The sequence below is a fragment of the Trachinotus anak genome, unplaced genomic scaffold (assembly GCF_046630095.1).
Source record: "Trachinotus anak isolate AG129_WGS33_773 ecotype Australia unplaced genomic scaffold, CSIRO_AGI_Tana_v1 ptg000012l, whole genome shotgun sequence".
NCBI lineage: Eukaryota > Metazoa > Chordata > Actinopteri > Carangiformes > Carangidae > Trachinotus > Trachinotus anak.
In genome coordinates this window covers 8,201,943-8,226,122 of record NW_027273863.1, presented here as the reverse complement: position 1 = coordinate 8,226,122, position 24,180 = coordinate 8,201,943, and the positions used below count along the sequence as shown (strand labels likewise).

Here is a 24,180-nt window from a genome sequence, read left to right as displayed (position 1 = left end):
ATTATTAAACTGAAACAGAGCAAATGCCTTCAGATTCAGCCTCTTTGTTGTGCCATACTGCATTTCGATATGTAACAAAATATATCAAATTTTTGTATTAGTCCAGTTGTGCTTGCAGCAGACAAAAGAGGTGTCACAGATATCCAGAGGCTTACGATGTACACCTTCATTCACTGTGGTGTGAGGTCCTGTTAGGGTGGGGGATGGTGTATTTACAGCTATATATGTGTGGAGCAGGCGCATTGGCCTGTGTACACACATGAATAAATACTGTCAAAATGCTTTAATTCTATAGCTCATCCTTAAACACAGGTCATCTATTCAAAGCACAGTTCTATTTGATATAGCAGCACAGATTTCAATACTTAACGTCACTTTATTATAGAATTTGTGTGCCAATATTTTATCTGTGACACGTGACTGATAGAAAAGGAGCTGATTCCATCTCCATATATCCACCTCTCCCTCTCTTTTCTGAGGATATGTATTTGCTCAGGGTCATTACAGCAGCAGGGCAGTCAGTCAGCCAGGGTGGAAAAAATCCCCAGGGGAAATGAGGTGGCTTTGCTCTGTCAGACAGAAATCCAGCCTCCTGCCAGTCTCTACACTCAATCCTTTTCTCTTATCTCACAAACATAATCTCAAGTCTTTGCGGGAAAACTAAAGCGTTGCCCCTTACTGTTCCCCAGTGGGCTGGAGGAACAAAGGGCCACTCACAGCACATCTGCTTTCATGGCTGACTGAGCCATTCCAGCTGCCATACAGCTGGATTGCAGGTGAATCTCATTGTGTTTTCGCTCATAGTGGAATTACTGCAATTCGGTGGGTGTCATGTTTATAATTGTCTGTCACACTTGAAAGGGATTAGATCTAATCCCTCGGCTATGCTCATTTTAGAATTCCAGATTTATGTATACTGTTGCTTTCTGTTTGTTATTGTCATTTGATTTGACTCAGTGGAGATGCTGGAATGGAGGAGCTGTGCCACCTGCTGGCCAGGTTTGTTACAACAGCAACAAAGCTGACCACTGGGTTTTCAATGCAGCCTGACAAATCAACCACAGTATTTAAAGGGTTAAAACTAGACAACATCAACAGTTTTCCACCATTTTTATTAAAAACAAACATCATTGTATAAATTGCTAGAGAGTGAAATTAACAGGTTGGTTGAGATTTGTCTTTCTTTCACATACTCGGCATGCAGCATCCAACAAGTACTTTGCATTTCTTGATATATTTTACACACATTTTATTCTTTAAAAAAGTGCTGAGCTGCTGCAAGAATTCAAATAGCAATAATGACCAATACAATAAAGATATAATAAATATATTTTTTCATTGCATAGTTTGCAGAATGAAGCTGCTGCTTGGATGTGCAAAGATCAGACCTAAGTATTAACATCAATAGTAAAAACAACAGAAAACTGCACATTGACTTCACCAGCAATCATGACAAACACTCATCTAAAGCTTTACCTCACAGTCATAACGTAAAGTCTTGCTATAATGTCATCCCAAAACACGAGCTAATGCTTGTGGAGGATTCAAAAACATTATCATGAACCAAACAGCTCAATCCAAGCACAGAACGCCAACCTTAAACTCACACAGAAAACAGCACATGTGAGAGCATCATGTGTCTGCAGATTCCTTTCCGGTTTTCCAGTACTACAGAGCTCGAGCTTTAGCGTGGGCCTGCAGGAGGGTGGCTGTATCAGTGTGGGAACCTCGCATGGCAATAGAGAGCGCCGTCTGACCACGCTGGAGGACAGAGGGAAAGAAAATCTTACATTCTGAACGCATATTAAGTTTGACACACTAGACACAGGCTTACTAATGCTGGCAGAATAGTTCTACAGATGGCAGTGTCAGTCCTGAATGAAAGACCTCAGCTACTGGACGTACTATACATTTTGTAAAGACATTCACGGTTACCTGAGGATGGACTTCCCTGACATTTCCTCTGACACCACCACAAGGTTGACGTTTGCTTTTTTCGAGAAATATTATCATGTAAATGTTAACATGCTCAACCAAAGTGGTGACGAAAGTTAACATTACATCAGCTGCTTGTCCCGCTTTCATTAGCATTTAGCTCAAGTGCTGTCTCACAGAGCTGTTGCTTTCATATGAATAGTTTCAAGGTGCAGCACTGAGGCACCCAGAGGACTGATTAAATAACAAACTTTAAAGCAAGGTTGTGTTTTCAGTTCAAAAGATAAATGGGTTAATTTCATGAGAGTTTAATTAGTATAATTAATCTGGGTTTGTGTCAAGGTGAAACACGTTTTCGAGTCACGATAGGATGCCTGCAGAGCTCTTTTTTTTTTCATTTCTAAAACTCTACTTTAAAGGCAGGCTGTGTCAAAAGTCGGAAATACATATGCATGCTCTCTTCCCTCCCTCCACTCGCTCCAGACTGGCAGATAAGGTACTGTTGGCGGATTAGCTCATCTCAGCCCAGGGAGATTTGTCTTCCTGTAGCCCTGATTAATCCTGGGAAAGCTCTATTCTGCTGCATCCAGACTGTCAGTCCACCCACGTCCACACAGCACGAGTCAAAAAATTCAAGCTTTCATACATCTAAGCTCCTTTTTGTGTTTAGTTATGTGAATAGAAAAGGAGATATGCCATTTTATTAACAAATATAACCAGATTTCACAATAGAAATGGAGTTGGAGTCATTATTTGAACTCTGGAATTTAATTTACTAGGAATGATGCCTGTAGAATTTGAAAATAATATTGTCCAGTTAACAGTTATCTGTTATTCATTCGGTATAATGACCATAAACAATTGTTAGCTCATATCTCACACTAGTGGCAGTTAAAACTATCAAATTATAATTTCTCTTATCAAAAGGCTAGATGATAATATTGGAAATAAATATCCCAGGGGACTTGTTTGCTGCAGTATCACCTTGTCGGTGAGGGTGAGGTCACACTGGCTCCTCTCCAGCAGCAGCCTTGCAATGTGTGTGTGGCCTCTCTCAGATGCGAACATCAGGGCCGTGGTTCCCTGGCTGTCCTGAACGTTTGCGTCGGCTCCGCAGCTCAGCAGCAGGCGAACCATCACAACTCGGCCGTGTCTCACTGCCAAGTGCAGCGCTGTTTGGCCCGTCTGTGTGGACAGGGAGAGAGGATGGGACAAAGAAAGAACCCTTTAGAGCGACGCTCTAGCAATTTAGTTTTATACTTTCATTAAATTCTGGGAGCTCACAAGAGACAAATATAAATAAAAGAATTATCAAAGTTGAAGCTGCAGGGGCCAAATTATTGTGTGGGTCAAACTTCAAAAACACTGCATTCTGCATTTCCCACAATGCATCTTAAAAGTGTATTTCATTAGAGCCTCCACCCCTGTTAAATTCACATTATCTTTTAAACTGCAAACCCAAGTCTGTAATAGTCTGTCTGTTGAAGAGCCCAATTAGATATAATCTATATGACATCATCATCATCATCATCATTATTTTCTCAGACTTTAAGAAGTCCCCTTCAGAAATTATGCAACTGTTTTGTAATGGCATGTAAACTGATATTCATGTGTAAAACCCTTTAATATTGTGTGGGATTGCTGGATTCAATGCAGAACAACAACCTGCACAGGCTGCTGGGAATCAAACTTGCAGGAACTGCTTATTTTCTGTGTGTAATCCACCCTTTTAATTACTCAGTGTTCGCACTGGTCGCATTACCTGGCTGGAGCGAAGGTTAATGTTGCCCAGCTCCATTATCTTGCGGACCACCTCCATGCCACCTGGGCCATCAGGGGCCGTCAGTGAGGCCAACATCACTGCTGTGTAGCCAGCATTGTTCTGAAGGTTTACATCACTCACACCTGTGGTAGAGAAAATGTCAACATATTTGATACGCTCCAGCTTTTTCCTGTGTACAATAACTGTGATCATCATGCCTACTATTAGTATATTACCTGTGTCCAGTAGCAGGCCGACGATGCTGTAGTTGCAGTGGGACACGCTGTAATGCAGCACTGTGTTGCCATTGTCATCAGCCAGGTTGAGGAGGAAGGCCAGCAGTGAAGGTGTGGCTTTCTTCACCTCTTTCAGGTACATAGCCACCCTGCTGGCCACTGAAGCCTCTTCTGCTGCCGCGCTGAACCAGTACTGAAATAACACGACCAGGGCCTTCCTCTGGAATAGAGACGGGAGCATAAACTTTGGATGAAGTATGGATGAATAATCATGTGTCATTTAATATACACACTTTAAAGCAGTATTAATTGATTTTGTTGTCTACAGAGCATAATATTGTCATATTGTCAGAAAGTTGTTAAATTTGTCTGTCATTTGGTGCTGAGCAGGTTGCATTTAGGTTATGAGAGTTTTTCCGCTGAATACAACTGGAAACTGTCACGGACAATTTCAAACAAAAGACACCAGACGTCAGAGGGAAAAAATCCAAATTCTTAATAAATTATCCAGTTCTGCCCCAAAATCTAATGGGTTCACCTTGACCCGTGTCACATCCCTCCAGCAAGTTTGGTGCAAATCAGTTGACAAATAAAACAAATGGGTTACCTCCTTGACTGAGGTAACTCATTTGTTTATGAGAGCAGTAAAAGAGCACCAAAACAGTAACATTGCAGGCCATAAAACCAAAACAATGAGCTCAGAGATGCTAAAATGCCCTGAGCTAAGAGGATAATTCTCTGTGGGTTTGTCAAAGTTTTACAAATATCCATTGGTTAAATAAAAATATTGACAGGTGCAGTTTTAAGATGAAATAAAATTTAGTAAATTGATAAATGTTCCTATTCGCCTAGACATAAAAATGTAAATTATGTAAACAGCTTCAATATGAATGAGTTTCTTTAGGTTTAATAAAAAATTTCTGAGGGAGAATACAAGTTACGCACTACATCATCACTGGGGTTATCCATGTTGTCCATGTGGTCACTGAGGAACTGGCAGGCAGCCATAAAATCTGCACTCACAGTCTCCCTGAAAAAAATAAACATATGTCTCTGGTGTATCATACAAAGAGACAAAAAGGGAAATTTTGCCTCACAGTATAAGGAATATAGTCCAATATTCTCCACATTTATTATGGGGCACTATTCCCCGAGGAGTAAACATCACAATTACATTTTCCAAGGCATTTGTTATGGTCCTCTTACCTGCCCCCTGCGGTTGTTTCTGAGCCAGAGTACCTCTCCATCTGTTCTCCTGGGGGCTTTGGTTTCATCTTGGACATTTTCTCTGGAGCCTCAGCTTCTACAGACGCTACTCCTCCATCTGTCCCTGATCCTGTTCCTCCCGATATCATCTGTCTGTCTGGGCTCATTTGCCACACTCCCTCCATCCGCCTTCTCTCTGGTTCTGCATCCACCTGGGCAGTAGCCAACTCTCCAGGGCTGGCACTGCTCTCCTTCTGCTCCCAATCGCCACAAACCCTCTGCTTCACACCGTCCTGCCCAAGTAGATTTCTACTTGCGGTTGTTTTACATCTTTGAAAGAAAAGAAAAGGAAGTAGGAAAATAAATGTATAACACCACTGTCAGCGCTGAATTCTGGGATCTCTCAAATGCTGAGATTTAAGGACGAAAAAGTTGTTTAAATTCCATGAAAAAGCTCATTAACTCAACATTAAAGCCAATCTACCATTTGCCACTGCAACGTCTCATTTGGTTCATTTGGGAATGAGAGTTTTGGAAGAGGTTTCTGATGCATTATTTATGTTTAGAATATTTTAATCAATACTTAGAGTTCAATCTTTCTAAAGCTTCAAAGGCTGGACATTAAAGAACAAAGTCAAAGCTAATTAAATGTGCCTGGGTTTCCTCATTTTAAAAGAGAAGAAAATTCATCCAATTATTACATCCAAAACGATTTACTCTGTATTGTTGTAATACTGAGCTAGAAAATATACTCTATTCTAACTTAAAAGGATGAAATAAATTCTCACTTGAGGATTTGGGAAAAGGCAAATGTTTACTGTGACACTGTCATCCTAAGACAAGGGTGGGAGTCCAGGCCTTAGAGGGAGTGGTATTCATCTTTCAGATTTAAATTATGATGTTTTTCTCAGTCACAACCATGTAACAGTAGCTTAAAGAACCTCAAGTACAGTTGCATAACCAATAATCAGTCACTAAAAGTCAGTGAGAGTTATTTACTAACCCTTCATTAACACCCCCAGAAAGTTGTTTTTTTGACATCCTGGCACATCCATCTGTCTTCAGGATGGATTTAGAGGCTGTAGGGAGGAAAGACAGACACGGAGGACATGATGAAATATCATCACACAGCTGAACAGCAACATTGTGACAGGGTTTATGGTTTATTATGATTCTTTCGGACACAACAGTTTCTTCACAAAAGCTGTGAGTCACCCATTTGTCAAGAAAGATAAACACAAACTACAAAAACCCAGACCAACACCTCCCATTACTTTATATCTAGTAAGTACATTGTGTGTCTGAATTTGACAGAGGAACTTCATGATGAAGCCTCTTCTAATGTAAATGGTAATCAAATTAGTTTTTCACTGTTGACTTTCAAATTGCACCAAATCCCCCTTGTTCTGACAGGACTTTTGTGCTATCAGACAAATGTGAGGATACGACTGTAAATACAATTCCCAACCTCTTGAAGACATAGTGTTTCTTCTGAAATTAAAATGAGTAGTTTTTCAACAACTCATCAGCTTGCTCTTTTTCTTGTGTTGATACAGCTGTGAGACAGCTACAGCTGTTAGGACTGAATCTGTGGAGGTGATACCTATTTTGTGTCACTATGACATCTAACTGGAGCTCTTTAGTTTACACAGGCTTTGCACTATAGGGGCTTCACTGGCCCATTTCATGCTGGAAAATCCTATTCAACCCTTTGGGGCTCCTTCTTATATAAAAGAAAAGTAACGCTGTTCCTCATGCACTGTGTCTTTTTGGGCTTTCCTAATTAAATTTGAATGGTTGATACAAAGGTTTTAAAGATTTAATTTTCATTTTAAAGTACAAAGTTGGATTTCAAAATTTAAAATAATGGTCTCTTTAACAAGTATTTCATACCCATGATGTTTGCACTTTTTGTAATTTCAGTTCATTTTCTGAACATGCCCTCAGGACATTTAAGTCATTTGTGTTTAAAGGGAAGTGTGTTGAATACACACACTCTCAGAGATATGCCATTTCAGTTTTTCGTAGTGGAAAATATGACATCTAAAGCAAAATAATAGCAGTTCAAAACACCTAAACCCAGCCTTTTTGGGAACTAACTAGAGTCAACCGACCAAGTGCTCCAATTTAATACGATCTGTCATCTAACAGATTTTCAACTCAACAAATCTTTAAGAGTGAAGTCAAGAAAAGAGGTCAAACTATAGTGTTCTGCCTTGCAGCAAACAGATTGACTTCTTCTTTCCCAAACCAAGTCCAAACCACAATATTAGGATTGAAGTTAGTCTTCATATAATGTGAGAGCACTGCCTCTCACCATGAAGCCTCCAGAGCATGAAGTCATAGTGCTTCACTGCAACTGTGGTCAAAATAGTCTGTGGGTACCAAAGCCTGTAACTACAAATTTGTAGTAGTCAATCATTTTCAGTTACATAATTTGCTTTTTGGGGGCAACAATTGTTAGTGTTTTTATACATTTTTTCCCTCTATATGCAGTAATTAAAGTCCTGCAAAACAGATTTAGGCTACGTCCAAACTGCTACGTTTTGGTTTTAAGCAGATCTCTTCTGCTACGTTGATGCCTGCTATCCACACTACTTCAAGCACCTAAAATGCAGACTTCTGGAAATGCTGCTGGACCTGTTCTAGTTTGCAAACTCTGGGGTTGCACTATAGTCTGGATGGGAAAGAACTTAGACCTTTGGAAACGATGACGTAGCCCTCCAGGACACTCGCTGATTGGGTCTTATCACTAACGGTTAAAGCAACATGACTAATGAATTACAAGCACTGACCTTGTTGTCTTAACTAGGAGCTTTTGCGCAGTTAAATTCTGCATTTTAACACTATATCTTCCTTTGCTCTTCCTCGTTCGTGGTATTTTGTTGTTGATTAACTAATCAACTGCAGAGTAGAAAATCTTCTTCCTGTTTACACTGGCTCATGCATGCCTACTGTACATGAAAGGTCACGCATGTATGCGTTTTCAGGTGTGTTAGTATGGACAGAGATCGTTTCTGATATGGAGCAAAAACGGTCATCTGAAGGGAGATTGTATTTGTTTAAAATACCATTTTAAAACAAAAAAGTATTAGTGCAGACGTAGCCTTAACCATTGAATTGATATAATGTACAAGCTGTGGACTACAGTACCTCTATGTTCAATCTTTTCTCCATCACTGTGTCCATCCTGGGTGTAGTAGGAGGTGAGGATGTCAACAAGTCCCATCATCTCCTTTTGCAGGGAGTTGACTTTAGGGTCTGGGTGCTTCAGAGGTTTACCCTCCTCTCCTGACTCCCTGTCTGCACACAAACACTCCCACTGCTGTTCCAGGAGCCTTTTGAGCTTCTTTATGTGGTGGACGACCACTGCTATGTCCTCAGCTGAAGTCTCTCCAGGTTCAGCAGACACAGGTGGACTCTTTTCAGTAGACATAGAATCGACTACTGATTCTTGTTGTCGACTTCTTTGTGCATTCTTGGCAACAGTTCTTGCACCACCGAATACATCTGGGCTTCTTGAGGAAGACACTTTATTATATTCTGGATCAATGGATCTCACAACCGTGTCATTTCCATCTTGGTCTACCGCCACTCTCTCTGCCCGGACCCACACCCCGGGATTCCTGACAAGATGCTCCACCTTCTCGTCTTTCCTTCTGCCTTCCTCCTGCTGCTCCCTCAGCAGGCCTAAGGCCCTCTGGAGCTCCAGGCCAGTTTCATGGAGCTTCTGCTCCAGCACAGCGACCTTAGCCTGCAGTGATGTCACCGTCAGCAGCTCATCCAGATCTGTACTAGTCCTCCACTCATGTTTTGGATTAGAGTCATCTTGACTGACACTGTGATTTTTAGGAAACCTGATATGACTTTCATGCCGAGGCCTTTTGACATCCACGGTGCCATAGTGGGACAAGGTATGAGGGTCTGTGGTTCCATTTATCGGAGGTGAATGGAAATGTGGATTCAGGCCCAGACGGAGTCTTTCTCTCTCCTCTTGGAGGATGCAGATCTGAGCCCTGAGCTCTGGAATGACCCTCACCTCCATCTCCAGCTCCCCCACACGTTCAAGGGCCTCAGTCAGGCGCCTCAACAGCCCCGAGCAGTCCTGGGGTCGAGAGCTATCTGTGGAGTAGAAAACGTCTTCACAGGAGGTGTTTCTTCCTCCAAGGTGATCTCTAGAACCCCAGAGGCTGCCAGGGTCATCCGTGGTCTCTGAGCCCTGTCTTAGTAATACTGTGAGAGGCAGACTGGAGGCACGGAGCAGATTAGGTCTGATATGCTCACCTAGAGGTTGCTCATCAAACTCCTTGATTCTTGCCTCCATCTCTGACAAGGATTTGAGCCCCGTGGGAGAAAGGGGCGACCTGTGATCATATGCCCAGGAAGTGTAGCCATGATGGTGGGCATCTGACAATCGGGACCTGGGGCCAAGAGCTCCAGTAGATCCCCACAGGCTTGGGCGGTAGCCACACCCAGAAGGGTTGAGGTGCCTGGGAAGAGTGCTCGCCCGAGGGCCCTTGTTCCGGCGCTGGATTGGGACTCTTTTGATGGTGTTTCCTTTCTCTATGTCGTCTACATATTTCAGGAAGTCCAGGTCAAGTCGGAAGCCATACGGGGTTTCCACCGAGTAAGGGGGCTTCTCTTTAATTCCATTCTGCGCTGCTTTATGTGGTGTGATATTTCCTGTAAACATTAAAACACCAATTTAGTATCCATCACAAATAAATATCCGATTTTAAATATCTGATTTGGTAAAATTCTGTCATGTTGTGGACTTTCTTACCATTTTGTCCCTCCATCATTTTGCTCTGTTTAGTTCTCCAAACAATTAGTTGTCACATTATCTGGTTGTACCTTCAGAATCTGACAAATAAAACAAAATGAAATCAAAAATAGAGGAATCAGTTGAACCAGCCACACATGAAAAACACATGTTAGGGCTTTTTTACAAGTGGCTGAAGTGGTTATTGTGTGGTTTTCTAATAATATAATGAATACAGTCCCAATTTATGGTGGCACATCTGACAAATTTTGGCAATGACATTCACTTGAGGTATAGTTGCGGTATTTTTTGTGGGAGACTCAATCTAAATTTTATGACCAGATGGAACAGTAATAACCCTTTTTTGCACTCCACTCACAATCTCCCACTTACTCATTCTCCCTCATGTAGCACAGAGCACAAGACACTAACATCCAATCACACTCAAATGTTCTCTCTCTTCTTTCTTCTCTTTCTCTTCTTCTCCGAGAGATTTTTGCTTTTCTCACACTACTTCATTTCTTCCATGTACCAGGCAGCCATTATTCAACAGTGGCAGGCCTGATGTTCACTTGATTACAGCCCTGCCATCCAGGACTAGAGCTGAAAATAGTTTGAGACAGTTTAGCCCAACAGCAATGGCCAGCGGGGCAAAATATGCTCCTACAGACATAAATACAGACAACCATTGTTCTGACTCACTACTTTCCTCCCTTCCCACTCTCTCTTTGCCTCCTACTAGATCTCAAGTCTTCTTTCAGATCTTTGGTTTACTTTTGCTGAACTGTATCTAACTCTAACTTCCTTTTACTCTCTCTTCTTTCATTTCATTGTTTGCACTGTGCAGATTTTTTTTTCAGTATATGGTTTTACTGCCCCTTAAATTTGCTGACTTTCCATCTTTTCTCTTTAAATAGTCCATGTTGAAGAGAATAGTTTAGTCATTGCTTCCTCAACCTCACTCTCAGTGTCTCCCCCTTCCACCCTCACCTCCCCCCTCCCATGCCCTCCCTTCTCCTGACCACCAGCCTCTATGGCAGCTCTCTGTCCTCTTGAGGCACCACAGCCACCGAGCCGCAACCCCAAACAATGTGAGCTATGCAGTAAACAGACAAACAACACCAAATGGCCCTGCTGAGAATTTTATCTTCCATCATTCACACACGCTGACGGCCAACAGGAAATAGCAACAAATCTGCAAATTACAGACAGAGGTGCAGACATTTTCACAAGCTAAGACGTGAAGAGATGAGTGTGTGAGATAAGTGTGTACACTTGAAGTCAAAGATACATGTTGCAGCTGGACATACATGCAGGACCTGCATGCGCACTGTGCACACCGTATCTAGTAGTTTCCAGATAGGTTGAGTTTGTCATCTAGGATATTGACATATTACAAGAAAATGCAGGTAATTCCAAGAATATTCAAATTAGCTAACTTTTCTATTTTTTCAATAATCTATTGCTGTTTTCTTGGCCATTGAGGGTAGCAGTTACCGTTTAAGTTGATATGGTGGCTGACGTTGTTAGAAAACAGTGGCTTATTTACATTCAGCAGACAATGAACAACATTAGCATTCAGTTGGAGTTTCTGTCGACCTGATGAACATAAATCCAGCACTCACTCTGCTTTTATCTCTGTTTTCATCCTCATCTCCTGACTGAAATATCTGGCTCTTTAGTTGAGGAGTTCTCCACTGTGTTCACCAGCTATTCGCTAACTTTAAATTTATGCTGATCGTTGTTGAGCAGGTAATGTACAGGAGGTTTATTGGAGCTTTATTGCACAAACATAAACAACCATAAAACTGTCAATATATGATTTAATTCTGATCAAAGAATGAACTTTAGAAAAGCATTCAATGCCAGTGCTTGGTATTTAACTGTTTTTAATATTTTGAGCTACAGATACATTTCAGTCAGTTGCCAAAAAGGAGTATTGAGTGTATAACCAGCCCTGTCTGTATCATACAGTGCGGAAAACCCCACCAATAATGTAGCGTGCTATGAGATTATTTAGCTAAATATTGTTTTCCTAAATCAGCTAAAACAATCTATGATATTAGAGTTTCCTTTTCACTGTATGTTCTCTGCAGTTGTCCGTATGGAAACCTAATACATGTGTTACATTGCGTACATTGAAACTGATACACTGTGTATGTTGTTATCACCGGAGGGGTTTTATGATGTTGAGAGGAATCTTTCAGCACTCAAACTGAAAAGTCTAAGTTTAGCCTATACACGTGGGTGTAAAGCTAAAGCACATGCCAAGAGAGGAGACCCAGACGAGTCCACATTTTACAAGCTGATAGAAGATAATTCAGTTGAGCGTCCTCCAGGCAGAAGGACAAACCAGGAGGATAACACAACAGATTTCAATAGAGCAAGTGAGTCATTAATATTAGGAAAAGAGCTTAATGTTGCCTACAAGCAGAGGCTGCATTCAGCATTGCCTCTGTCAATCAGCTGTATGCAGCAGAGCACCTGTTTCTGCAGACATCTCAATGCTGGCTGTCATCAAATTCAGAAAGTAGGCTGCTCACTGGACTTCTGGGAATTCCTTTACATTTGTTGCTTTGTAGTAAAAAAAATGAAGTTTCATCTCAACGCTGGATGTTTACTAAGTGAAGAATAAAATAGTTACTGATATTAGCTAATTGTTAAATTAAATAGAATAGAATAGAATAGAATAGAATAGAATAGAATAAATCTTTAATGTCCAACAGAGTGGAAAATTGTCTTTGGCTCACCAACACACAAACCACTGGAGATATAGACAGCTCCATACAAACACATAACATTTCAAAAAAAAAAAAAAGGTACAATAAAAACAAGTAATTTAAAAATGCATAAGTTAAAGTAGATAAATAAATAGCAGTTCAGATCGTGTCTGTGGATTGGTCACTTTTTAAGTTAAGAATGCTGATGGCATTTGGAATGAAGGACTTTTTAAAAACACTTTTAGCCAGAGGGGCTCTATAGCGCTTCCCAGACTGAAGAGGCTCAAACTGGCTGAAAAGAGGGTGTGAGCTGTCAGCAGTGATTCTCCTAGCTTTCCTCCTCATCCTGTCAGTGTAGAGGTGGGTCAGGTGTTTTGGGGGTTTTCCCACTATTTTGCTTGCCATTGACACTATCCTATTTAATTTTTTTTTGCAATTACAGTTTAAGTGACCAAACCAAGCAGAGAGGTGAAATGTTAAGACATTCTCAATGTGTGTTGTGTCCTCAAGTTCAATAATCTGTGAACTGACACCCAGACAGCTCAATCTTCTGAGGGGATTGAGTCGCTGTGAACATTTCTTAAAAACATAGTCTGTGTTTGTGGAGAAGCTCGGCTGGCGATCGAGAACTGTAACAGACATTTATAAGTTTCCACAGTTTCAACAAGTTGGCCATTAAGTGAAACTGGCTCTGTTGTCAGGGCTTGCTTTTTACAAATAACCAACTCCTTTGTTTTAGACACATTGATTTCTAGCTGGCTATTGTTACACCATGCTTCAAGGGCCTTCAAGTGTGCTAGATAGGAGGCCTCACCAGAGGGATCATTTTTCTGTAACAGGCCAACTAAGGCCATATCATCCGCATATTTAATCAGTTTAGAGGTGCTGTCATTAATTGCAAATTCATTTGTGAACGGGGGAAATAAGCAAAGGTGAAAGAACACTACCTTGTGGGCAGCCTGTGTTTATAGTGAGCACACCTGACAGAGTGTCACTAACACATACCCTCTGGGGCGGCAAGAAAGAAAATCTCTGATCCATCATCAGTACCTCTGTCGCTCTTATAGGCAAACTGCAGCGGATCTAACACACTAGTCACTGTGGTAGTCAGAAGGTCAACCAAAACTCTCTCCATGGTTTTGCACAGTATGGAGGTAATAGCAATTGGTCGGAAATCTTTAGGCTTACTTGCACCCAGCTTTTTTGGTATAGGCCTTATTAAAGAGAATTACCAAGATTTGGGCACTCCTGTAACTAGGAGTTAAAAGCCTAGAAAGAACTCCTTTTACTCGAGGGGCACAATCTTTAAGTAAACGGGCTTTCGGGCCATCTGGGCCCGTGGCTTTATTCGGCTTCAATATAGCAAGACTTTTAGCAACAGCATCCTCTGTGATAAGTACTGGTGATCCTATAGGAAGGTTTTTACAGATGTCATCACATACAACCTTGTCATCCACAATATTAAATCTACAGAAGAATTGGCTCAGTTCATCAGCAAAATATTTGCTCTCTATTTTATTTTTGTACTCGATTTTTGCCTTACAGATATTCCCTCTCAATTGTTTCCTTTTTTCCTGCACTAGTTCCACATTGCCAGAGCAGAAAGCAGCCTTTCTTTCATTGAGACAGATTTTCAGTTGTTTAGAAACCCAGGGTTTGTTATTTGGGAATATTTTAACAGTCTTTGTTTCAGACACACAGTCCTCACAGAATTTAATATATGATGTTATAGTGTCCGTGAGTTCATCCCCATTTTGACAGGATTCAAAGAAAATGCCCCAATCTGTGTTATCGAAAGAGTCCCTGAGTTGTTCTTTGTGTATGTCCGACCACACCTGTATTTGCTTAACAACCGGTTTGGTTCTTTTGACCATAGCTTTATATTTAGGAAAGAGATGAATTACATTATGGTCAGATTTTCCGAGGGGGCGATCTGCATATTGTTTTGTAGGCCTCAGGATTGTTGCCGTAACAGCGATCAAGGGTCCGATTTAAACGTGTAGGACAATACTGTAGTTAAAGGAAATGATTGACTTGAAAAATGAAACACGCTTATTTCAACAAGACCTCCCACCCTGAACAACCATACAGGTCCTTTTTTCAATCCTCTGATACGGCCTATAGGAGTGACTCTATAGTGGCAGGCGCACCAGACCTTGGATGTCCAACAATAATAAACACACCATCTGTGTCATAGCAGCATACCTACCTTCGTCGCCATGATAACAATAATAATGGTCATGGCCTGGTTAGGTTTAGGAAAAGATTGTGATTTGGGATAAAATAAGTACTTCCTCAACATTCGACGACCTTTGTCGTTATGGTTACAATAATAACAATGTGGTTAACTTTGTCAAACAGACGTGGATAAAAGAAACAACATAAACCACTACTTCCATATGGGAATTGAACTTTGCTCTCCTGCATCAAAGTTCTGTATTTTGTTGACCCATCCATCCATCGACACCAGCCTCCTCCAAACGTGGACTTCACTTCACTCTATATATTGCATCACCACATTTCTCCTTTTGCTCCTGCCATAATTACTAGATGTCGCCTAACAACAAAACATAACTATGGGTCATCATAATCTCCTGCACAAACGACCTATGGGTTTTTTTTACAGGAGGACGGTCTCGCTTATTTGCTTTCTCACAGAGTTAGATGAGGAAATCAATTACACTCGGCACATTAAACTACAGCAGGAGACAGTTACCTTACCTTAGCGTAGCATAGGCAGAGGGAAGATGAGAGAGGTGTCGATCTTCTCATCTAATTTTAAAATGAATAAACCATTCCTTTAACCTGTGCTTGGATTTGGAGAAATGTCAAATGATGTAGGCTACTGTTCCAACAGCTCTATGTGTAGCACTGAGAAAGACAAATGTTAACTTTTGGGCTATTTACAGCCCGCTCTCAGACAAACAAAGTGAGGACCAAACTGCAGTAGCCCACATGTTTCTTAAATACAAATATAGACACACTCATACATTTCTTCCTGACCAGGTTACCACAGAGGAAACAATATAGCAGAGTTACGGTTAGACTGTTCCCAAAAGTCATTGCCTCTCCACATTTCTGTGGCACATGCTTTAATTGTGTATGCTTGGAGCAAAAGGCCCACCTCACAGGAAACCCAAGAAATGAAACATAAAATATTTGCCTTACCCCAAACAGGCCCCTGCCAACAGTACTGCACAACGCTACAGTACTGCTACCTCTACACACATTGAACTTAATCCAAAGTCAAGCATCAGAGTGAATTTTATTCTTGAGCTATTATAAAATCAAGGTTTCCTTTGTATCCAGCTAAAGGAAACGTAACAGTTTCTTGTGTGGATTTCGCTTTATTTGAGTTCTTTTCATCTCTGTGTTCCCACAACAGCTGCTCTCCTCCTCTGGATAAATGTGTTCCTTCTCACACAGACCTTTAGGCTCTCCCTGCATCAGCATAAACCTCATAATCACAACATCTCTGTCCACAGCATTTTTTACTAAAGCCACAATTAAATATGAACTTGACGCAGCAAGAGGTGACCTCCCTATGAAGCATTGATAAATGCTTGAATCTCAGATAAGGACAGAGAGGTCGTTTAAGATTTCAGAAAGTGGCTGAAATCTTAGTCACTGGGGTTTGTTGAAGTGGTCATTTTTAGGCATGGTAACGGTGTCTCAAGGGACAGGTGTACTGGTTGGGTGGCCCACCACTTTGGTCCAGACTGTAATATTGAGACAACTTTGATAGATTGTCATCAAATTGTATGCACACAGACTTAGTCCCCAGAGGATGACTCCTAATAACTTTGATGACCCCCCTGACTTTTCCCGCCATCATGAGTTTGACAGTTGTTTTGTGTGATGCCTTGTCAGCTATCGGATCAATTGTTGTCACTTTTGGTGACCTTTCATCTGGTGCCATCATCTGGTCAAAATTTATCACCAAATACCTGAAAAACTAATGACATTTCCATCAGCCTTAGTTGTACTTTTGTGATAAATAGCATGTTAACATGTTATGCTAACAAATTAAACTAAATATGGGGAGCATGGTAAACATTACACCCGCTAAATATTAGCATGTTAGCATTGTCTTTGTGAGCCTATTCGCGTGCTGATGTTAGCATTTAGATCAAAGTACAGCCTCACAGAGCTGCTGCAGTCTTTTTACAACTTGTGAAATTCATTCATTCAGTCTCATGTGTTTTTGGTTCCATGGGTTCACATGGGGTGAAACAGAGCCGTCCCGTCCACCCACCCACGTGTACTCTGTGTTGCGCTCTTTTTTAACACCATTATACGGTGTCTAAAACTTGAGATAATTAATGTAATCCTGAACTTCAGACCCCACAGTGAGTTTAAAAACTATGAAACTGAGTTCTCCCCATGCATTTTGCATTTTGATTCCATCTATCCATCTGTCTGTACAGTATATGCTGTATGTCTACATGTTTCCCTGTCTATGTTTCCTTCCCAGAAAAATAATTCCTCTCCTCTCCTTCTTGGCTGTACAGACTGTGGTTTTTCCAGCACATAACTCTAAACCTTGTCTTCTGTTTCGGAGTTGATTTAGAAACCAAAGCCAACTGTTTGGACCCTTTCCCTTCCTGATCTATCTGTCTGATCTATTTTTTTCAAACTCATATTTTTCACTCACTTTCTCCGTAAAGTCTTCCTAGAAATCCCTCAGGTCCTCTGATCTTTTTTCATATTTTTATTTCATCTTGAGATTTTGGACCACTGAAGTTGTCCTGGTCTTATTCCAATAACAGCAGGCTCAGAGTTGCATTGTGGCATCTAAGCCTCGTTGACTGGTATGTGGAGCCAAAGCTCATAGGATGAAACAGCTGCCAGTGGCTTCATGCTAAGAAGAAAGCTATGGTATGTTAACATGGCAAGATTAAAATAGAAAATGTATTGCCTGGGTGTGTGTTCACATGGACATGTGTGTTTGTGTTGTTTTAAGTGCATTCCTGTACAGTATGAGTAAATATAGATGTAATGAAATATAAAAATAATTCAACATTTCATCTTTAAAGGGAAAAGTTATTCCACTGTAAGTCTGATTAGTATTCAGCATAGACCCAGAGGTCCACTCCACACAATTTGTTAAACCACTTTAGAGTCAAAAGCTTTTCTGACCCTGAATTTTGATCAGCCAGTCCCAGATCGAAGACTTTCAAGGTCAATGTTCAGCATCTCGGATTTGATTAACTATCCAGTCCAACAGCTCTCCACTGGCCGGAGAGATGAGATAAATATTAAATCAGTGCTTACCTTGTGACATATGCTGGGCAGTTTCCTCCACTTTATCTTGCTGATGCGAGGGCGTGTATGCCAGACAGTGCACTACAGTCTGCTCTCAGCTCAGACCAGCCTGTCTGTCTGTCTCCTGAGAGGGCAGGGAGGTGCTGTCAGGGAGAGTGGCATGCCGCGGCTGTTTGGTAAATGCCAGTGTGCAGCCCCTGCCATAACAGAAGCTGGGGTTGCTTTGCTTGTGTGTAAAAGAGTGTGTGGAGCAGGGAGGGGCTCGTGAACATGCCTTCCTACAGTATCCACTGTCCAACAAGACTGAAATATGGGAGGCTAGACATGAAGTACCACACCCACTCTTTCAGACAGCAGCCAATCGGAGTTAAGAGGTGTATCCTGCTGGGAAAAATGGCAACACTTCTGGAACCCTGGTGATAACATGTCAAAATATGGAGCAACTGGTATGAGGTAAGAGAGAGTACCAGAGTCACCTTACTGTGTACCACCCATAATCCTCTCAGATAACATCAGTGACTATGCAGTGCCTCATAGAGCAGAGTGAAACCCTGTCCAGAGCTATGTGGTCTCTGTCCCCTTGAATCAAGTAAACAGAAGGGGAGAGCAGGGGGCTTGGTGCCATCCATGGGGGCTCATTCTCTCAGTACATGCCTCTCATTCTTCATGGATCTTCTTTCAGCCTGTTACCGGCATCTTCCTCTGGGGGACCACTATCATGCCAGGGAAGGCTATCATCTCCTCTTTATAAGAGCAGTGGACCATAAGTAACAGCTGCCTGCTCTGATTGCTTGTTGGGAAAAATTAGAAGTTGGTTCCAGGGATGGAAATGTTGGTTTGTTGAGCTGTTGGTCAGACTCAAATACCTCAACAAGTATAAGATGGATTGCAGTGACATTTTGTGTAAACATTCATGGTTCCCAGAGAATGAAGCTTCCAGAAACAAGTGATCTCCCAAATTTTCCTCTCATACCACCAGCAGATCGTTTTTTACTTATCCAGAGAAATATCTGGAGAGGTTTTGTACAGACATTAGTGGTTCCCAGAGGATGAATCATTTAAAACTTTAGAAAACTTTAGTGATCCTCTGGTTTTCCCTCTCGTGCCATCATGAGGTTGACATTTTTGTTGAAAAAAACAACTATTGAATTGATTACCTGGAAATTACAGCACAAACATTCATGGTGCCCAGAGGATGAATCATAATGACTTCTGCAATCCTATTTTTGTGTTGTTCCATCGGCAGGTCATAGCTTATAACTTATCCACTGAAATATCTTAATATCTACTTGATGGATTGGCACCAAAAGGTTGGTTCGTAATAAAACATTCACTTACTGATGGATTGACATTGACTTTGGTACAGATCCTTCGGCCTTATCCATTATCATTTTTAATTTAATTAAATTTTTAATTTATTTGGTTATTTATTCAATATTTTGATTTACACCATCATCAGCTGTAGGCCCGCTTTGTGTTTTGTGGTAATTATCAGTGTTAGACTTCACCAGCACCTGCTAAACATCAGCATGCTAGCATGTTAGCATCATGAGTTAAGCATTTAGCGTAAGCACTGCTGTGCCTAATTGCAGCCTTACATGGCTTAATCTAGTTCTCTAATTCTTCTTTACTTCTCAGTCTGTGTATTTTATCTTTTCTGTACAAAGTTAATGTCTCTTTCTCTTCTCCTCATCTATTTTCACTGTGTCTATGTTTGTGTTGGGATGCAAGCGGCTCAGTTTGCCTATTCGGGCCAAGAGAAATGTATTTCCCACTACACTTTATGAGCCCCTGAGTGAAAATTGTTGATCACAGTCTCCAACTGGCAGCATCCATCTTGAGTCCAACTTGAAAGCAAAATAAACTGGGCAATGGTTATGAAAAGTCTATGAGATGATGAGGCGAGAGAGACGCTCACGGGGCTGCAACCACCACGGTGTGCCCCGCCATGGATGGAAAAGGAATTAGCAAGAATTAGCAAGAAATACTCCTTTTCCATTACCCAAGCAGACAACTGACTCCGAGAGGGATTGTGGTTTGACTCGAGGGAGAGAGAGAGAAAAAACAGTCTTTACTGGACCAAATGACTGCTGACTGACTGACCACAAACTGCAGAAAACTTGGCTAAAAAGCAAAAATGTTCTCAAAGGCAATTTCAGAGAAGGATGTAGAGTTGCATCATATTTTAGACAGAATTGTGGGGTACACATTTGCTTTGTAAATGACTTAGAAATATTAGCTGAAAAATTAGTTGTTAATTATGAACTTATATAAATAGACTTTTTGGGCCCACACAGTGAAATGCATGAGGCAGGAGGCTTGCCAGCCACAGGGTATTAATTTTCCTCCCATTTGCTGTTATTACTCGTGGAAGCTGCATCCTGGTGGAAAGTATAGCTGGAGGTAAGTTAAATACTGCCAAGAGGCAGGTCCTCTTTCTAGCAAAAATCATGCTTCTTGTGGAGGAGGCTGCAAAGTGTTCACTAAAGTTTTATGTTGATGGTCATACCAATAATTCTCATCAGTCAATTTCCATATTCCTTTTTTTTTTTTTTTTTACATCGGTTCAATTCTTTTTTAGAAGGTGGGCATTTAACTGAAAAACACAAGACAGATGGAAAACTTTAAAGTAGTTCAGTCCACCTAAAGGTCTGTCACAGCCTATATCTTCTCCCATTTGACGTTTGATTATGTAACTGTGGCTTGTGGTCAGGGGAGTTACAGGTTGTGCTGTAGCTGCATTGGCCAACTGAAACACTGTAGTCATGTAACAGTGAACTATGACTCATGACCAAGGCCACACACCCTTAAAATGCAAGTCCTAAGTACAGCAGCCGGGATTCATTTGAATCTATAGAGGTCAGTTGCAGGCTATAGGTCACTCAGTCTCTCTGTTAAAGTTCACGTTAAGGCTGAGGCCACTGTAAGTGGGTTATGTTTAAGAATGGTATAGTTTGTTGATCTGTGTCATACAAATCAGTTTTAAAAATCACAATGAACTATTGAGAGTATTTCAGCTAAGTGTAGTAGAAATATGTGGAACATGTATGACGACCAAACTGAAGACAGGAAGGAGAGTCAGTGACCATGAGAGTTTTTAAAGTCAAGGTTTGTTTACTGGTAAATCACTATCAGTTCTTAAAATCAACTACCTTACTTACTTTCTCCCATGACAGAAACCTGTAAATCCAACTCGTGAAGGTAAAGGTACTCTATACGTTTTTGTGAGATTGAGGAAAATGTATACAATGTAATTTTCAAATGCATGTTATTTGTAGTTCATTGCTGTAACTTAAAGTGAATCTTAAAAGGTTGATTTTTTTATTTAATTTTCTAGGATTACATTAACATTTAATGTTATTCATGTATTTAAAAATAGTTTATGTCTCCTTTTAGAATTAAACTTTGGACTGTTACTTTCCAGTTTACTGACTACAAGCCAAGAAAATGTCAAATACAGACATCTAATACAAAGGCTACAGGATGTGTGCACGTGTCTGTGTGTGTGTGTTTGTGTGTGTGTGTGTGTGTGTGTGTGTGTGTGTGTGTGTGTGTGTGTTTGTGTGAAATGTGGATTGACTACAAATATGCCAGCTGCACAAAAATCTATTTGACATTGGTGGTTTGATCAAACAAGTAAACAGTCTGTGTGCATGGTAGATAAATAGTATTATGAAATAATGTGAACTGTTATCTATGTCTTAGCAGGAGCAAAATGGCAAAAAATAGAGAGAGAGCAAAAAAAGTTACTGTAACATCAAAACCTGGTCGTGCGTCTGCATTATTCCATTTGGGCTAAAGAAAATCTGCTCAACAGTATCACTAAATTGTATCATGTTTTGGTTGGTGTAAAGAGAGAAAGACACAGAGAGAAAATATGTGCACATTATCATATGCTCTAAATATCACTCAACAGCAGAGCAAAGGACATACAGGTCAGTCCACAGTGTTGTGTGTGCACAAAGCAGTGCGGATGCTGCAGGAGACTTGCTTCACCCTCCAGCAGGAGCTGTGTGTGAAGGCAGATCTGTACAGTCTGATGGCTGCTGGCACACACCTCAGGAACATTTCATTTTGCCCCTGAGGTAGCTTTGAAGATTCTCCATCAGATCATCATTCGGAGTTTTATTAACTTGGGAGTTTGGAGTTCATGTGAGGTTGATATGACTGATATGATGAGATTTAGTATAAATCTAATCCAAAATAAACCAGTTGGAAACATATTCTCTGTAAGAAATCCATTTGGACATCCCTCCGTGGGCCTGAACGTAGAAAATGTTTTGGGAACTCGACAACTCCATAATTGTTGGACCCAAGAAGTATAACATAAGATCATCTCTATGTGAAGGGTGAGGAGTTGTTTAGGATAGAGTTCAGTTTCATCCTCATCTTCGTCTCTGGAGTTGCCCTGCATTTGCTTTCATTTGGGAGAATTCTGTATGAGGGATGACCAGCGTTTCACAGTCTCCTGTTCACTCCTGCAACGAGTGGGAAAAACACACTGCTCTTTGAGGGCAGACAAGCTGTTGTCTTTTCATGAGACAACCCATAAAAAACCAAACATTGACCACACATATGACATTGACCTTCTTCCTGACTAGGAGAGACTGGATGGCAATGAAAACACTATTCAAACACACAATTCAGCACTGGTTTGGTTTGGACAGCACAGGACCTGTTTGTCATTCAGAGTTAGATAGATAGATTCCTTTATTGTCATTTTTATGATCAACATAAAAACAAAATTGTGTTTCACACATACCACCAGTCAATAAACATGCTTCAGTGCAATATATCAGTATAAAATTTAAATCGAATATTTACGAGCAATGATAAATAAGCTAAAACTGTGAGGCTAAAAGAGAATAATTAATATGAATAAGGTGCAAATAGAAACCGTTCCATGTTCACCTATTCTGGTTTAGCAGAATAGGTGAACAGCTATATGTGATGTGCATGTGATGTGCATGTGTCTGTTTTTACAATAATCAGCAGAAGCAAACAATGATAAATTATGTAAACCTGTATTCATGAGCTCAATGTTCCATCTTCAACCCACAACCATGTGAGGGATAATGGTGACTGGCTTGGTCCCTGTTCATTGTTTAATCACACACACACACACACACACACACACACACACACCCTTGCACTCCCCATGGCCCCTAGACTGTGTGTCTCTCACTCTTTGAAGCAGCTGCTCTGTTATTAGAGGGTTCATAAATGTTGGCCACTGTGCACCCATACATTTTACCTTCCAGAGAGCAGGGACCCGCTGGCTGAAGTCAGGGCAGTGGACAGTGTTTACTGTGTACACACTGTGTGGCTCATGCAATCCTGCTCTCCTATGGGCAGTTAACATTTAACAGAGGAGAACCTAGGTCTTCATACTCCCGCTGACAATTGCAGGGAGTGTGCACCACAAATGAGTCTTTTGTTTTCTTGCATCGTGTGTAAGTGTGTGTGTGTGTGTGTGTGTGTGTTTGTAGAGTGAAAGTTTAGGAGTGCTGTTGAAGAAATGCAGGTCAACCTTTTTTTGCAGGCCGTTGAATGGAATCATGTTTCATTGCAGGGCAGCAGATATTCCTTTTATAAATAAGAGACAACATGTCGATTCATGTAGCATTTTCATCTTTAGATTTACAGCAGAAATTAATCCACGTTGCTTGGTTTCATTTTGAGGAACAGCTAGTGACATTACATGGATCTATACTTGCACAGCTTCTATACTTACCCGCCACCGCATCGAAATAGATGACGCAAAACATTACAAAACCACAAGCATGTCAGTCATATTTCTCAATAGATCCTATATGTAAACTGGGTCATCTTCCTGTTCAAAAATAAACTAGCCACACAACAACAACAGAGAGCGGCCTCATTGAAGGTAACTACCGGTCAGGAGAAAAACACTGTGTCACACTGTCCTGGATTAGAAAAACAAAACAAGACCAAGTTAGAAGTTAGGATAACTCATACTGAATAACATCATATAACATTGCTGCAGGGGCAAGTGGGTAATAAGGTAAATTACTCTTCTTTCAATAATTTCAACCTGGTGGAACAAATTCAGTTTAGATGGAGCAAAACTGTATGCATTCATAATTGGGTGAATTCCACCTAATGATAATATTAAAACTACCCACTGGAATTAGAATATAGATGAATATGTGAATTTGATTAAATTTCAGTAGTCCACTCAGCAGGAGGACACTCCATCCTGCGTACAGACATCGATCAGATGAGGTCAATCATTAACCTGATAGCAGACCATGTACATATAAAACCCAAGAT

General features: G+C 40.8%; 1 protein-coding gene across 1 annotated transcript; it reads right to left on the bottom strand.

Moving 5' to 3' along the window:
- Positions 1 to 1,095: 1,095 nt before the first annotated feature.
- On the bottom strand, positions 1,096 to 18,090 carry LOC139629624 (KN motif and ankyrin repeat domain-containing protein 4-like). The gene is made up of 10 exons (XM_071492363.1): positions 17,896 to 18,090; positions 9,923 to 10,002; positions 8,293 to 9,822; positions 6,143 to 6,218; positions 5,140 to 5,469; positions 4,879 to 4,963; positions 3,934 to 4,153; positions 3,698 to 3,840; positions 2,920 to 3,120; positions 1,096 to 1,761 (listed from the first exon to the last, which is right to left on the bottom strand). The coding sequence occupies exons 2-10, from the start codon at positions 9,939 to 9,941 to the stop codon at positions 1,669 to 1,671; spliced, it is 2,697 nt and encodes an 898-aa protein (XP_071348464.1). The 5' UTR covers positions 9,942 to 10,002; positions 17,896 to 18,090; the 3' UTR covers positions 1,096 to 1,668.
- Between the last annotated feature and the right edge of the window lie 6,090 nt (positions 18,091 to 24,180).

Coding starts and splice junctions, on each gene's coding strand:
- LOC139629624 (XM_071492363.1), bottom strand. Junction 5,470..6,142: donor TCTGGGGGTGTTAATGAAGG/GTTAGTAAATAA, acceptor TTTCTTTCAAAG/ATGTAAAACAACCGCAAGTA. Junction 4,964..5,139: donor GAAACAACCGCAGGGGGCAG/GTAAGAGGACCA, acceptor TATTTTTTTCAG/GGAGACTGTGAGTGCAGATT.